Source organism: Chelon labrosus (genome assembly GCF_963514085.1).
Source record: "Chelon labrosus genome assembly, chromosome: 17".
Classification (NCBI taxonomy): Eukaryota; Metazoa; Chordata; class Actinopteri; order Mugiliformes; family Mugilidae; genus Chelon; species Chelon labrosus.
The window spans coordinates 22,417,540-22,431,000 of record NC_140350.1 but is presented as its reverse complement, the minus strand read 5'-3'; the positions used below and the strand labels follow the sequence as shown (position 1 = coordinate 22,431,000).

At 42.6% G+C, this 13,461-nt stretch overlaps 1 protein-coding gene across 2 annotated transcripts in view; it reads left to right on the top strand.

Moving 5' to 3' along the window:
• LOC311502426 (glutamate receptor 4) overlaps positions 1–13,461 on the top strand; it is a gene marked incomplete at its 3' end in the record, with an annotated part of 134,472 nt that overhangs the window by 115,272 nt on the left and 5,739 nt on the right. Inside the window, exons 12-14 of one of the 2 annotated variants that reach the window (XM_084564639.1) lie at positions 7,155–7,353; positions 10,007–10,254; positions 13,011–13,125. In XM_084564639.1, coding sequence (XP_084420765.1) covers positions 7,155–7,353; positions 10,007–10,254; positions 13,011–13,125 — 562 coding nt within the window. The remainder of the gene's footprint in view (positions 1–7,154; positions 7,354–10,006; positions 10,255–13,010; positions 13,126–13,461) is intronic. The other variant, XM_084564640.1, reaches the window with a different exon arrangement.

Sequence of the window (13,461 nt, the reverse complement as noted above, 5' to 3'; positions counted from 1 at the left end):
GCAGAACATAAAAGATAAAAGAGCGCGGGATGTGTGTGACAGTACATCCGCACCTTGAAGGTCTGCTTTAACAGCCTGTGCTGTCATGTGAGCAGATCAAAAAGAATTATGATGTTACGTTTAACCATGTTCTCCCTGTGTCTGCGTGGGTTCTCTCTAGGTTCTCCAGCTTCCTCCCACCGTCCAAAGATATGCTGGTTTAGGTTCATTGGTGATTCTAAATTGGCCGTAGGTGTGAGTGTCTCTCTGTGTTAGCCCTGTGATAGACAGACCAAATTTATTTGAAGTTTGTCTCTTATTCCTAACCTAAATGTTTTTATACATTAAATTTTTGGCGCATTTCTTCTAGGAAACTTCCTAAATATCACATTAACGGTTGTCTAGTTTTGCCGACAGTGCAATCCATTATTGACTGCGTTTACATAATAATAATAATAATAATAATAATACATTTTATTTATAGGCGCCTTTCACGACACTCAAGGTCACCGTACAAATTGTTTAAAATAAAACACAATTCAATACACGAAATAGTTAAAATAAAACACAATTAAAGTACACACAAGCATAATATAGAACATATAGTTACATACAAATGACAGATAGAATGGGAGATAGAAGTGAGACTATGGAATGGAGTAGGCCTGTCTGAATAAATAAGTTTTGAGCTGAGATTTGAAGGTGGTGACTGAGTCTGAATTTTTTAAGTTATTCCGGGAGGGCGTTCCACAGGCAGGGGGCTGAATGGGAGAAAGCTCTGAACCCCATGGTGGTCAAGCGAGAGCAGGTGGGATGGTGAGTTGTTGTGATGAGGATGATCTAAGAGAAGTAGGATTTTGTAGATGATACGGAATTTGACAGGAAACATGTTCTTTAGTATCCCGGTTTTGAGGCTTATCCCGGCTTTGAGCATATCCGGGATATGGTGTTTACATGGAACACAGAGAAACCTGGTTATTCATATCCCCATATACATGATAAATAACAGAAACCCGTTTTCTGATCACTGCATCCTATCTGCGCATGCGTGTTTTACGTCTTTTTCAATGTTTTCCAACGCGACCTAACTTGTTCAACGGAGCGAGGTGGAAAACAGACTTGAATATGTCGGCATTTCTGTGTTTCCTGCCATCTAAACACGTCGTTATGTTGAGTTCTTTCATTATTTTAAGGCAAAATTCAGTCTCTTCGTCGCTCCAAAAGTGAGACGTTCTCGTTGCCGCCACGTTGATTGTATATCTAGCGCGTCGCCGAACGTCACTCGCGCCTGCGCAGACAGTGGGCAGCCGTCAGAGATCGGGATAAGGTGTATACATGCTCCAGTATCCCGGCTTCTATCGGAGTACTCCAGGTGGCAAAACTGGGTTTCTTTAAATCGGGAAATGGTGTTTACATGGACAAACACAAGAATGGGATACTTCAAAAACCCGATCAAAAGCGGGATACTAAAGACCATGTAAACGCAGTCAGTGTCTGAAAGGCTTTTAATTTGAAAAATCTGTTGGAAGTGAGAGTATTGTTGTTGGTAACTAGAAATCACACGTGAAAGAAATCAGTTTATCAGTTATACCGGTGCTCAGACAGAAGTTTTAGGCCCGATTTATCTTTGGATTCACTCTTCTCAGGTGCAACACAGATTATCTGCTAATGTGAGACGCTTAGAGATCCACTCTAAAGACTCTTGAACCCTAACGAGGCTCAATAGGGGCTATTTAGGATGATTACGTCAGTAGTTTAACCAATGAGAGTCTACAAGGAGACGGAGCAGCTGGCGGTGTTGTTAAATAACGCTAAACATTCTAGGTCTCTAGGCTAACGTGCTAACTAGCATACTAGCATAGACCTAAACTCATTTAGCCTTCTGCTTTGCTACAGCAAGTTCTTCTTCTTCTTCCATCGTATGTACCGGCTGAACTGAAGGTGTGGATCAGTAGATATTCGGGCAAGTTGATGCGCCACAGTCTTCGTTTTTGTTTGCAACCATTTCACCTGAGGTGGTGCGTTCAGTGTTCTCTGATCTGGGGCTGAGTTGTCTGAGTTAGATCCTGTTGTTTTCAAATCTTGCAGTTTAAGATTGGAAGAAGAGAAGAGAATGTCTGTGAAATTTCTCCTTAAGTTTGCGATGTAAACCTGATTTAAATATCGGTAGGATGTTAAAAATCAGTATTTATTAATGTTAATGCTGCAGTATTTGCAGTAATATGCATATTTTTGTCGCCTATGAATAAGTCAAATAACTTTGTCTCGCTCCAGGTATCACCTAGAGACCAGACTACCACCCCCTCATTTATTTAAGCTCTGCTCAAGGTCAGAGCCGTCCATCTCTCTTCACATTTTTTTACTTCTTTTATTTAATGTCTTTTCTTGCCTCCTCCTTTTTTTTTTTCTTTCTTCATTTCTTTCCCACAAATCCTGTGGAGAACCTGCACACACTGTGCAGCAAATCATATCTGACAGCAGCTTCTTTTTATTTTCTTTCTTTTTTCCACATCAGAGGAAAAAGAAGAAGAAGAAGAAGAAGAAAGAAAGAGGGAATGTGAGCAGCGAGCTCTGTAAAGTCTCACATCTCAGCGTGTCGGATGGTTTGCTGACCGGTCAGCGATACCAACGCAAACCGTATTATATTTAATCCTGATAGATAGAGATTTGCTTTGCTTTCACTTTGCTGATTATCTCTGAATTTCCATTTAATTTCGCATTTAATCTCATTTCTCCGCTTAAAAGTCACATTTTTGTGGCTACGGATGGTGAAAATATACATTATACCACACCGAGTGACAGAATCACTGCATATACAGTATAAATACATATATATTCCATGTGCTTCTTGTGCCAGCAGTTCTTTGAAGCTGTGATATGTACTCTGTATGAAATATTTAAACCTAGGTCGCCCTTTTCATGGCTGCACAGATGCATCATGGATTCTTGATGCCTCGTGCATCGTATCTGTAAGCTAAGATTTAGATTATTTGAAATAAATATCAGTGACATTGTGCAAAAACAACACGCAGACCGTACCAGCCACATTACGTCTGTCTTACCCCATTTAATAAGTACAAATTAAGTTAACCGGGAAGGGAAACGTGCTGAGTAATTGCAGAATTTAGTCAATTGTTTTATTTTTTTCTTATTCCTTACACCCTGAGGTTTTACTGGACGACTGCTGTGAAGAATCCCGTCGCTGCCACGCCGGAGCCAGTTTCTCTTTTGTTTCCACTTTATTTCTTTTAATGCTTTCCCCCGGTTTCCTTGTTTCCTCCACTCGTGGGAAAACGCAGCTCGTTCATCATTACAGTCAAGTTCTCTCCGACGTTTTCCACAACTCCTAACAGCAGTGAAACATTTTCCAGTCGTTCTTATTACAGCAGAGCTTTATAATGCCCGAAAAACACCTGTACTCGCAACACTTGGGTAATTGCACGCACCATATTACTAAAAGTGGACAAACTTTTCTCTTTAATCTCAATTTGCTGGACACGTTTTTAGTTTGTCTGACGGTTTAGTTTTGTATTTACAGACTGGAAGGACCAACCATCCGAAGAAATTGTTGTCCGCTGAGCCACGCCGCTGCACGGGTTTCCATCATTGTGATTAACACAGCCGCTGTAGTTAATGTTCTCACATACAGTACGCCGCCGCGCCGCCGCTGTAAATACTCACTGAAGCACCAAATTTAAAGTTAATCTACTGCCAAAAACAGTTGCAAGAAGCAACCGCACTGTTTACTCTTGTATTGGGAACAGCTGTACCAGTAAATCACCCAGGCCTTTTTATAAACAAATGATCTGTCTTTACGTGAAGACTATTTGCTCAAGTCTGAGAACCGAAGACAAAGTTAAAGCGCTTAGAGACTGAATAACGTATAACAGTGCTTTCTTTGTATTTGCTGGCAATTACTCCTAAACAAAAGTACAGAAAAATACCATCTGTTTTCATCCCAGTGTCACCGTAAAGTGACATAATCTGTAACGATAATAGATGATAAATAAAATATAGTTTAAGTGGTATTTCAGTTTGTGTGACACGCTAATCCGACAGTCGTCTCTTGTCCTAGTTTTTGCGTTGTGTCCCGAGTTCCTAGCCTTCCAGCTAATAGTAGCTCTTCCTGTTTCCCCTTTTAAATGACCAATACAGACTACTGCCACCTGCTGGTATGGAGGTTCCTTTCATGCTGGTGCAATTTTTCAGCTTGTGCATAATTTTTATACGCACAGTGTAGTTTGGAGCTAGCCTGGTCGTTACCATCCTACGTTTCCGCCCGAAATTTGATTTCGGTCTCGCACGGAGTCTGGCCCAATTGCACTTCCGCGGTTCGCGTGTAACCGCGCCAATCAGCGAACAGTTGAATGATGACGCGGAACTCGCCTGCCGAGTTGCTTGTAGTCCAGCGAAGCCTGTAGTTCAACAGCATAGCAACAATGGCGACGGAGGAAGAGACGCTAGAAGCCATCCGCGAAGTTGTCTCAACTCTGGAGAGCATCACGGAATTAAAACCAGAACAAGAGGCTTGTCTTGTCAATTTTATAAATGGCAAGGACGTCGTAGCTCTCCTTCCAACTGGCTTTGGGAAAAGTTTGATTTATTTAACTGGAAGCGGAAGTGGTAAGCGTAAGAGCCTGAACTCCGGCGCACAATATACGTCATTACCAAACGTTGCTGATTGGTTAAGGGAACTCCAATGATTTTAAACCTCAAAATAAGCATCCGCCCATTACAGAGACAGATTCCTACTACATTGGGCCAGACTAACGTGCCAGACCGAAATCACATTTTGGGCGGAAACGTAGGATGGTAACGACCAGGCTAGTTTGGAGCGTATCTGGAAGCTAAAATTAAATTATTTGAAATGCATTGAGCTGCAACAACATGCAGACCATACCAGCCATATTACATGTGTCTGACTCGATTTAAATAAGTACAAATGAACTTAACCGGCAGGGGAAACGTGCAGACTAATTGCTGAGGTTTACTGGACCACTGCTCTGAAGAATCCCGCTGCTGCCACACCGGAGCCAGTTTCTCTTTTGTTTCCACTTTATTTCTTCTAATACTTTCCCCCGGTTTTCTTGTTTTTTCTCCGCTCATGGGAAAAACGGAGCTCATTCATCATTACAGTCGAGTTCTCTCGCAACCATCTAACAGCAGTGGAACATTTTCCGGTATTTTTCTTATTACAGCAGAGCTTTATATTGCGTTTGTGCCAGCAGGCTGTTGGCCGCAGTCTTTGCCGTGTGTTCAAGTGCAACTTTTTTTCACAGCCGAGTTCTTAATCACGCTGCTACACTTAAATTACTTAATAACCAAGTAAGACAAACAAAGCAACATAAAACAAACTGTACATATCTAAAGCTTGTTGTTCTAATTGATAGCTGTAAGCCGGTCCTTTATTAGCTGTACGGAAATGAACAATATATATATTATATTATAAAAGCCTGCTTTATTATTAGGATTAAATATATAACGCGTAATCCATCCTCACTTCAGGGATCGTAGAGAAAAGAGAAAGCACCGACATGTCCTGAAAATTACCCAAACTCGCAGTGCTGAGCTTTTCTCACCCCCTCCCCCATTCCCTCTGTTTACTGCAGGCCCATCAAGACACAGCAGTGTGTCACTGTGGATCAAAGTCAGTGGTATCAGCCAGCAAACACGCAGGGATGGCAGAGAGACTCTCCTCTTCTGGTCCCATTATTGCGCCCCCACAATCCTCTGCTGATTCTGTTTAAATAAAGAAAGACAGAGAGAGATGGAGAGGGTCTGATAGAGGGGATGAAAGGATTTCGCCAGGTGGGAATGGGGAAATAAAGGAGGCAAAGAGGAAAGAGAGGGAGAGGATAGGAATCATCCGCGCGGCTCAGCTCATCGTTTGCCTCTTTATTTTACAGGCAGTGAAATTCTCTGTGCTCAAAAGCCACAGAAATACACTTTCAATGCGAAGGAGAATGGAGAGAGGGCTGAGAAAGAGAGTCATTTGTATTCAAATCCAGAGCTAATACGTCAATAAGTCTATTTCATGGGCAGACTTTCTCAGCGCGTGGAGGAGACATGCTCTGCTGCAGCACTCCAGGCCGAGAAAACTGAAGTTTCCTCAGCGATTCTTCGCTCGGAGTGACGGCTCTCTGGCAGGACCTGGCGATTTCTTAAAACCTGAATCAAGCACCCTAGATTTTTTTTCCTTTTGTGTCATTAACTATCAGCTGTACGTGGAGCAAAACGGATGCTGCCACCTGTTTTGTAAACTACATCCTGTGTGTGTGTGTGGGGGGGGGTTCAATTGAATATGAGCAGATTGCAAGAAGACACAGCGAGACAGCAGCCAAGAAAAACACTGACTGTTGCAGATGCCCGTCTCCTCCCCTCCTCAACACCATCCTCATCCCTCCCTCTCTCTCTCTCTCCATCTGACACGGAGGCCTGAGGGTTTTGTATCCTCGGCTGTTTGATTTGCACCGAGGGGAGAATCTTGTTTGTTCTCCTCAATGCAGCATTTATGGTTTAAGATTCTCCTCACGACCTTCCGCCGCTCCTGAGCAGCGAGCTATCTGTCTCCCCCGAGCGAGAATACAAGAAAAGAACAGTGGCTGGCGCTGCTGCTGCTGCTGCTGCTGCTGCGCCGGCCGAGGGACCTGCAGCTCTTTTCATCCCACCAGTAAACAAAAATAAGGGGGTAGTGGGCAGAGGGGGGGAGAAGGGACAGAGGTAGCCTTTACGTTTTATTTATCAAAGCCGCTCAGCGCAAGCATGTGGGGATATTTTATGAGGCAGTCTGCACTAATGAGGGGTAAATACAGCTCTGGCAGGTTTGAGTGTTGTCAGAGCTCCACCTTGTGGTGTTTCATCGGCATCTTTTCTAACCACGGTGGTGTCCGTCCATGCAATCATGTCTCATTCTTATTCTCTCGTTCGCTGCGTTGTGCAACACTGACTTTGTGTTTTTCCTCTTTTTATCTCCTCTTTCCTTTATCCTAATTTTACCTCTTACAACTCTCATTTTCCTGCTTGATATTCCTGCACTACTTCCCTCCCCCCCTTCATCCCTCTTCTGCTTCCTAATCCTTCCAAACGGCTCCCTTGCACTGTTTTTCCCTTCTTCTTTTTTTTTTTTTTTTATTTTCCCTCGTCCCTCCGTTCCCTCCTCCTCTCTTCTCCGTAAGGTCGTTGTCGGGACGCATCGTCGGGGGAGTGTGGTGGTTCTTCACTCTCATCATCATCTCGTCCTACACGGCTAACCTGGCCGCCTTCCTCACCGTGGAGAGGATGGTCTCGCCCATCGAGAGCGCCGAGGATCTGGCCAAGCAGACCGACATCGCTTACGGCACTTTGGACTCCGGCTCCACCAAAGAGTTCTTCAGGGTGAGTTGGTTGGTGCTACTGGAGTTAATGGTCTCCTCTGAGACAGGTAGGCGAACGCATGCAGTCCTTAACACAAACAGCAGACTATTAATTGTGTTTTGCCACTTATAAATTGAAGGAAATGTTCTTTTAATCTGTGCCAAGTCATCCCACGGTGGTTGAGGGCTTGTGTAAAGAACTGTGGTCGGCATTTAAACATAATTTCTAGGAGTAAAGGTTGTTTAAAGCCATGGTGACAGTGACACTAAACATTTTACAAATATATGCTCCACATAAAAGATATTATAGTAGTTCCACCCAAGTCTTTGTGAAGCTTGAGGCTTGAATACATTTAAACTGAATCCTCCATTTTTCTTTCTGACTTCTCCAATCATCCGTGCTCAGTTCCATAGACCTCATATTAGCCTTTTAGTCTGCACGTACAGTACAGCGTATGTAGGAACAGAGGAAGTGCTGCACCGCTTTATCAATGTTCTGCAGGCATGCATAATGCATACTCTATAAAAATCTATGTAAAGGAAAAATATACCTTCAGGTGTTTAACGTCAAATTTGGCAGTTACCGCTTGGGTTTAAATTTTTCCAGCGCTTCCATTAAGAGTTCTTGTTATTTGAATTCGCCGTAACCGAGATGAATTCAAGCTTGACCTCCTTCTGTGCGCATTTTTATGAGGAGGCATGACTAATGCAGCCTCTATAAAAATCTGCCTTCCTTAGTGAAGCAACAGTGGACGGCCTCAGGTGATATAAAAAAAATCTAGGTTTAAGAAGTCTGAGTTCAGGTGCAGAAGAGAAACGTGGCTCTGAATTCAGACCCTAACACGACATGAATTCAAACCTGACCTCCTTGTTTGCACTTTTATTGTGGTTTGCTGACCTCCGTTGTGTAGAGGTCAAGGAAGACATCTTGTATTTTTTATTTTTTTTAAACTTTATTTACAAATATACAGAAATATAAGAACAAGAACAAACCCCCCCTCCCCCTCCTCCCCAAGGGGACAAGCAAAAAAATAAATATATAAATAATAAAAAATATTAATAGACATTTTATCGACAAAAATAAGAAGAAGAAGAAAAAACAGACAAAACATAAGGTGTGTGTAAGAGAGCATTCATGTAGTTTTCATTAATAAGAAATGACAATATATACATGACATATAGGACATAACTTCTTTCTTTTCTTTCTTTTACCTTTATTTAAACTCGTTAGTACACTGAGGCGAGCCTCATTTACAGTGCAGACGAGAGTACAGAGCAAAACAAACAAAATACACAACAGATATTCACAATAAAATACCATAAAGAACATAATGAAAAAAAGGATCAGAGGAAACAATTGCAAACGGTGGACAGGGAATTAGTAATTAATGATTTGAAGTGATTGAATGGGACGAGTGAGTTTAACTTAAGAGTTAGCTGTAGATGATTCCAGATGTGTGGGGCATAAGCTGAGAAATGTTCGAGCATACTTGTTCGAGCAGGTATGTAATAAAAGGTTGCCATATCCTGCTGAAATTATCATTAGGACGTCGTAGAGCCAGTCTAATCTTTTCTAGCTTCAAGAGTTGCAGCGTGTCTCTAACCTAATGTTTATAGGAGGGCGGGGCAGCCTGTTTCCAGTTAAGTAAAATTATTCTTCTCGCTAAGAGGGTGACAAAAGCAATGCGATCAGTTTGTGCCCTAGGAAGATGATCATCCTCGCGTTGAATACCAAATATGGCAGTGAGGGGGTTCGGGTTTATTGGTCTTTTACACATTTTGGACAGGGCATCAAATATAGAAGTCCAGTAACCCGAGAGTCTCGGACAAGACCAAAACGTATGAGCTAATGTTGCAGGTGAAAAATTGCATCTATTACACGAATCATCAATAGCTGGATACATCTTTGCGATTCTGGCTTTAGACAAGTGCAGTCTGTGTGCTACTTTGAATTGAAGTAGGCTATGTCTGGCACAGATTGATGAGGAGTGTATCCTTGAAAATATATCTGACCATTCAGTATCTGTAATTCGTAAATTCAGATCAGCCTGCCATGCTTCTCTCAGTGCGTCAAGAGATGACGTCTGTAAAGACGAGAGTTTCATATACATAACTGATATTATGCCTTTGTTAGATGGAGCTGTTGGGAACAAAGTATCCATGGGCTGTTGTTCAGGGATTGCAGGGAATGATCTTGTTTGTTTACGAATCCAATCTCGGACCTGAAGAAATCTTAAAAAATGAGACTTTGGTCAATCAAATTTAGCTCTGAGCTGGTCAAATGAGACAAAAATATCCGCTATGTACAGATCTTTAAATGAGACAATACCTTTTTCACGCCAGATTAAGAAAGAATCATGCTCAAGTGAGGGGGGAAACTGATGATTTGCCACAATTGGGGCACGGCATCTTGTATTTTAAACCAGGACAAATTATATTAAAGCTATTGTCGCTGCTAGATACCACAAAAATGTGGATGTACTTTAAATGAACTAGAACACCCATCATGTGCAGTAGCTTTTTTTTTTTAATTATCACACCAGACGTGGTAAGTTGTCCAGGTCATTTATAGAAAGTAAACTGATGCACCATGTTTTATCTTTCTTGCGCGTGGATGTGCTTTCTCCATCTCTCTTACCACGTCTACATTTAACCCCTCCCCCAAAACCCCACAGCGGTCCAAGATTGCCGTCTATGAGAAGATGTGGGGATACATGAAGTCGGCCGAGCCCACAGTGTTCACCAAGACCACGGCTGAGGGGGTGGCGCGTGTCCGCAAGTCCAAAGGGAAATACGCCTTCCTGCTGGAGTCGACGATGAATGAGTACACAGAGCAGCGCAAGCCCTGCGACACAATGAAAGTGGGAGGCAACTTGGACTCCAAAGGCTACGGAGTAGCTACACCCAAGGGTTCACAGTTAAGGTGGGTGGAATAGTGTAACAATATGTTATACGTGTTGTTATGGTATTCCACCTTCCCTGGTGTGCCGCCTTTTCTATCTCTGTCTCCACTTACTGCTTGGTTTTTGCGTGGGTGGGGCGTTTTATGTCTTTGTTTCAGGGCAGAAATTGCAGCTTTTTGACATCTGTGTTTGCTGCATGCATGTGCGGGCTCTGTTGTGATGATGCAGGGGTGGTTTTTATTTCACTCGTAACCCTTCACAGGTTTCCAGGCCAGGTAAATCTTTACGCTTGTGCTTGACGTTTGGAATGGCATGCTGGGAGCGCCAGTAAACTCATCTGAAAATGTCTTATTTAGGAGATAATCTGCATTTTTACACGCAAAATGTAATTATTCTGAGATGTTAAGCTAATGCCGCTTCAGTCTTTCCTTCACGGCTGACTGGTTCTTTATTCTCAGTGTGTTAGCGTTTTGGGAGCCGTTTGAATGCGCAGCCCCGGGTAACTCTGCCGCCAGACTCTGCCGCTGCCTCCCGCACACAGTGGAATTTACAGAGCTGCCACCGAATACAGTGTCATTACTGTGGGGAGTTGCACTTTCAATCCAAACGCTCATCGATCAAAGCCCGCCAGCAAGGCCTCACTGTGGGGAGTGGATAAATATACTAAAGGCAAAAGCTGCACAGGTGTGTTTATGTGTGTGCAGCTTTAACCACGCTTGCACTTTCTTATATTCCTGCAGGAGAACATTAGTTTAAAAAGTAGGGACAGCACTTTTCTATGAAGCCCCCTGCATAGATAATAGATAATTAGAGCATTGTTATCGTTGATCATATGTAATTAGAGTCAGCTAAACCGTGCCAACAGAGCAATGTGTTCCAACTCCTCGCAGCCAGTAATTTTAAACCTTGTTAGTTGTTTTCTGTAAATTCCTCTGCCACAGGAAATCACAAAGTGAAAGAAGAGCAGCTACTGGTTTGTTTGTCTTTTTTTTGCTGCAGCCAGGCTGGTGCCAGTTTTCAACCACTGCTTTGACCAGGAAGAGTCCCTGACAGATCACGGTAGTCCCTCCCCCTCCAGGCCTCCACGTTGTTGTTTTTGGGGGATTATCTTTTTCTGTCAGACACTTGTCCGGATATCAGCGAGGAAACACACCAGCAACGTCGAGAGCTGGCAACGCCGTTAGTCGGGGCTGCTGCTATTTCACGCGGCTCCTCAATCAAAAATCATCAGCTTAAATGGAATTATTAGCTGTGTGTGCTTTGTGTCTCTGAACCATTTCCATTACTGACTGTGTGTCTTTCTTTCTATCTTTCTTTTTTTTTCCGTTTGTTTGCATAATGATACAGATGAATTAAAAGGGATCAAAATGCACGCCGAGGCAAATCTCTCTCTGTCGCTGCGCTATCATCAGACATCACCGCAGCAGCGTGCAAAACAGCCCATGAAATTACGAGGCACTCTCGTTTTAAAAAAAGCTTTTCAAGGACATTTATGCAAGTCAATCACGATTTTCCAGAGCAGCTTAATGCTCAGAAATCCTTTGAGCTTTGAATTGGCCCACGTACGTACATGTGTAGAGCAGGTCCAAATTGTTTGAAGGTGCCTGTTTCTCGGTGCGCCGGCTGCAGGAGGCAGTTTGGGACCAGCGATGCGGATTGCCAACATTTAGTGCCAACATTTTAATGTCGAAAATTGGTCAACTACGTGCCAACAATTGCTCAGTTAAACATTATATTTAGTCTTTGCTAGGGTAGAAAAGCTTTCTGACAGTAGCCATACTTACCTGGTCATTGGCTGCCTATAACAAATGGTTCCTGATAAATCTATACATATTCTTGTTATGTATTTTAATCATAAACTAAAATACAAATTCAACTTTTAACACGCTAATGGTGGTGCTAGAGTTTAACATAGAAGATTGCCAACGTCATAAGCCATCTTCCTCCAGAAACTGAGTCTATATTTAACACATCTTGGCCATTTTTTTCACAATTTAGCAATATTTAACGCTAAAATATTGAACGATTACTACTTCTAGGGACTGTGAGCCTATGTTTAAGATTTCCCAGCAAACGTTTTGGTATTTGTCGAGATATTTCAGCCGTATTTTGTGTTGCTAGCGTAGCTAAAAGATTTGAAAATAAATAAATGAATAAACACGCCCAGTCTGCTCTGATTGGTTAGTAGTAATGACCTGAGCAGGCTCCGCCCACACGTTTCAGCTAAATGACATGAAAACTGGAGAAAGAGTTTTATTGGACGCAAAAATAGTACACGCCCCCAAATGCAGGATGAGTCATCAACCTTTTAATACCCTTTTTTGAGGAAATGAGAAAATGTTAAGAAGACCTAAAAATACAACTTTTATGTTAAACATCAACCAGGTGACGTAATGTAAGACAAAACACTTTATTTACAGTAATTTTCTGATTCATGCAGCATAAAAGTAGACGGTGATGATTGTTTCATCAGCTCTAGCTTGCGCACTTGCTAATGCTAACATGTTAGCACACATCTCTGGTTAGTTTCAGAGTAAAATCAGGATTTTATTGACATTATTTTAACGAGGGCGGCACATTAAGAGAGAGAGAGAGATTTGTGTTCACCGTGCATTCTGGTTCTCGATTGGGTATTAACGCACTTTTCCACCCTTGTCCCCTCTCTTACTGCTACTCCTCCCTCCTCCCCCTCCCCCACCCCCTCCCTCTTTTCATTCCCTCCCAAATTGGACGGCATACTCACCCCTCTCACCAAATATGTTTTATCGTTTTCAAGAAGTGCAGTTAACCTGGCAGTGTTAAAACTCAATGAGCAAGGCCTGTTGGACAAATTGAAAAACAAGTGGTGGTACGACAAAGGAGAGTGTGGCAGCGGAGGCGGTGGCGAGAAGGTTAGCCGCTATGTCGCTATGCCCATGTGACCTTGATGCGGGTAAAAGAAATGTGTTTTGTTGGCAACAGGAGCATCTGCCGGGTCGATATTTTCGGCTACACGGATGATTTAGACACTTCCTCTCATCTGGAAAGAAGCGCGAGTACTGTGAAAGCAGAAATATTCGCATGTAGAGCTAAGTTTGAACTGTAAATCTACTTAGCGACTCTACAAACTCTATCTTAGAATGAGACAGCAGCCCCGTATTGGGTGATTTCAATGCACCGCTGAACATTTTCTAATTTCCTGAGCCAATAGTTTTGCTTTGACAGTACTAGCCTCCATGATTGTTTTA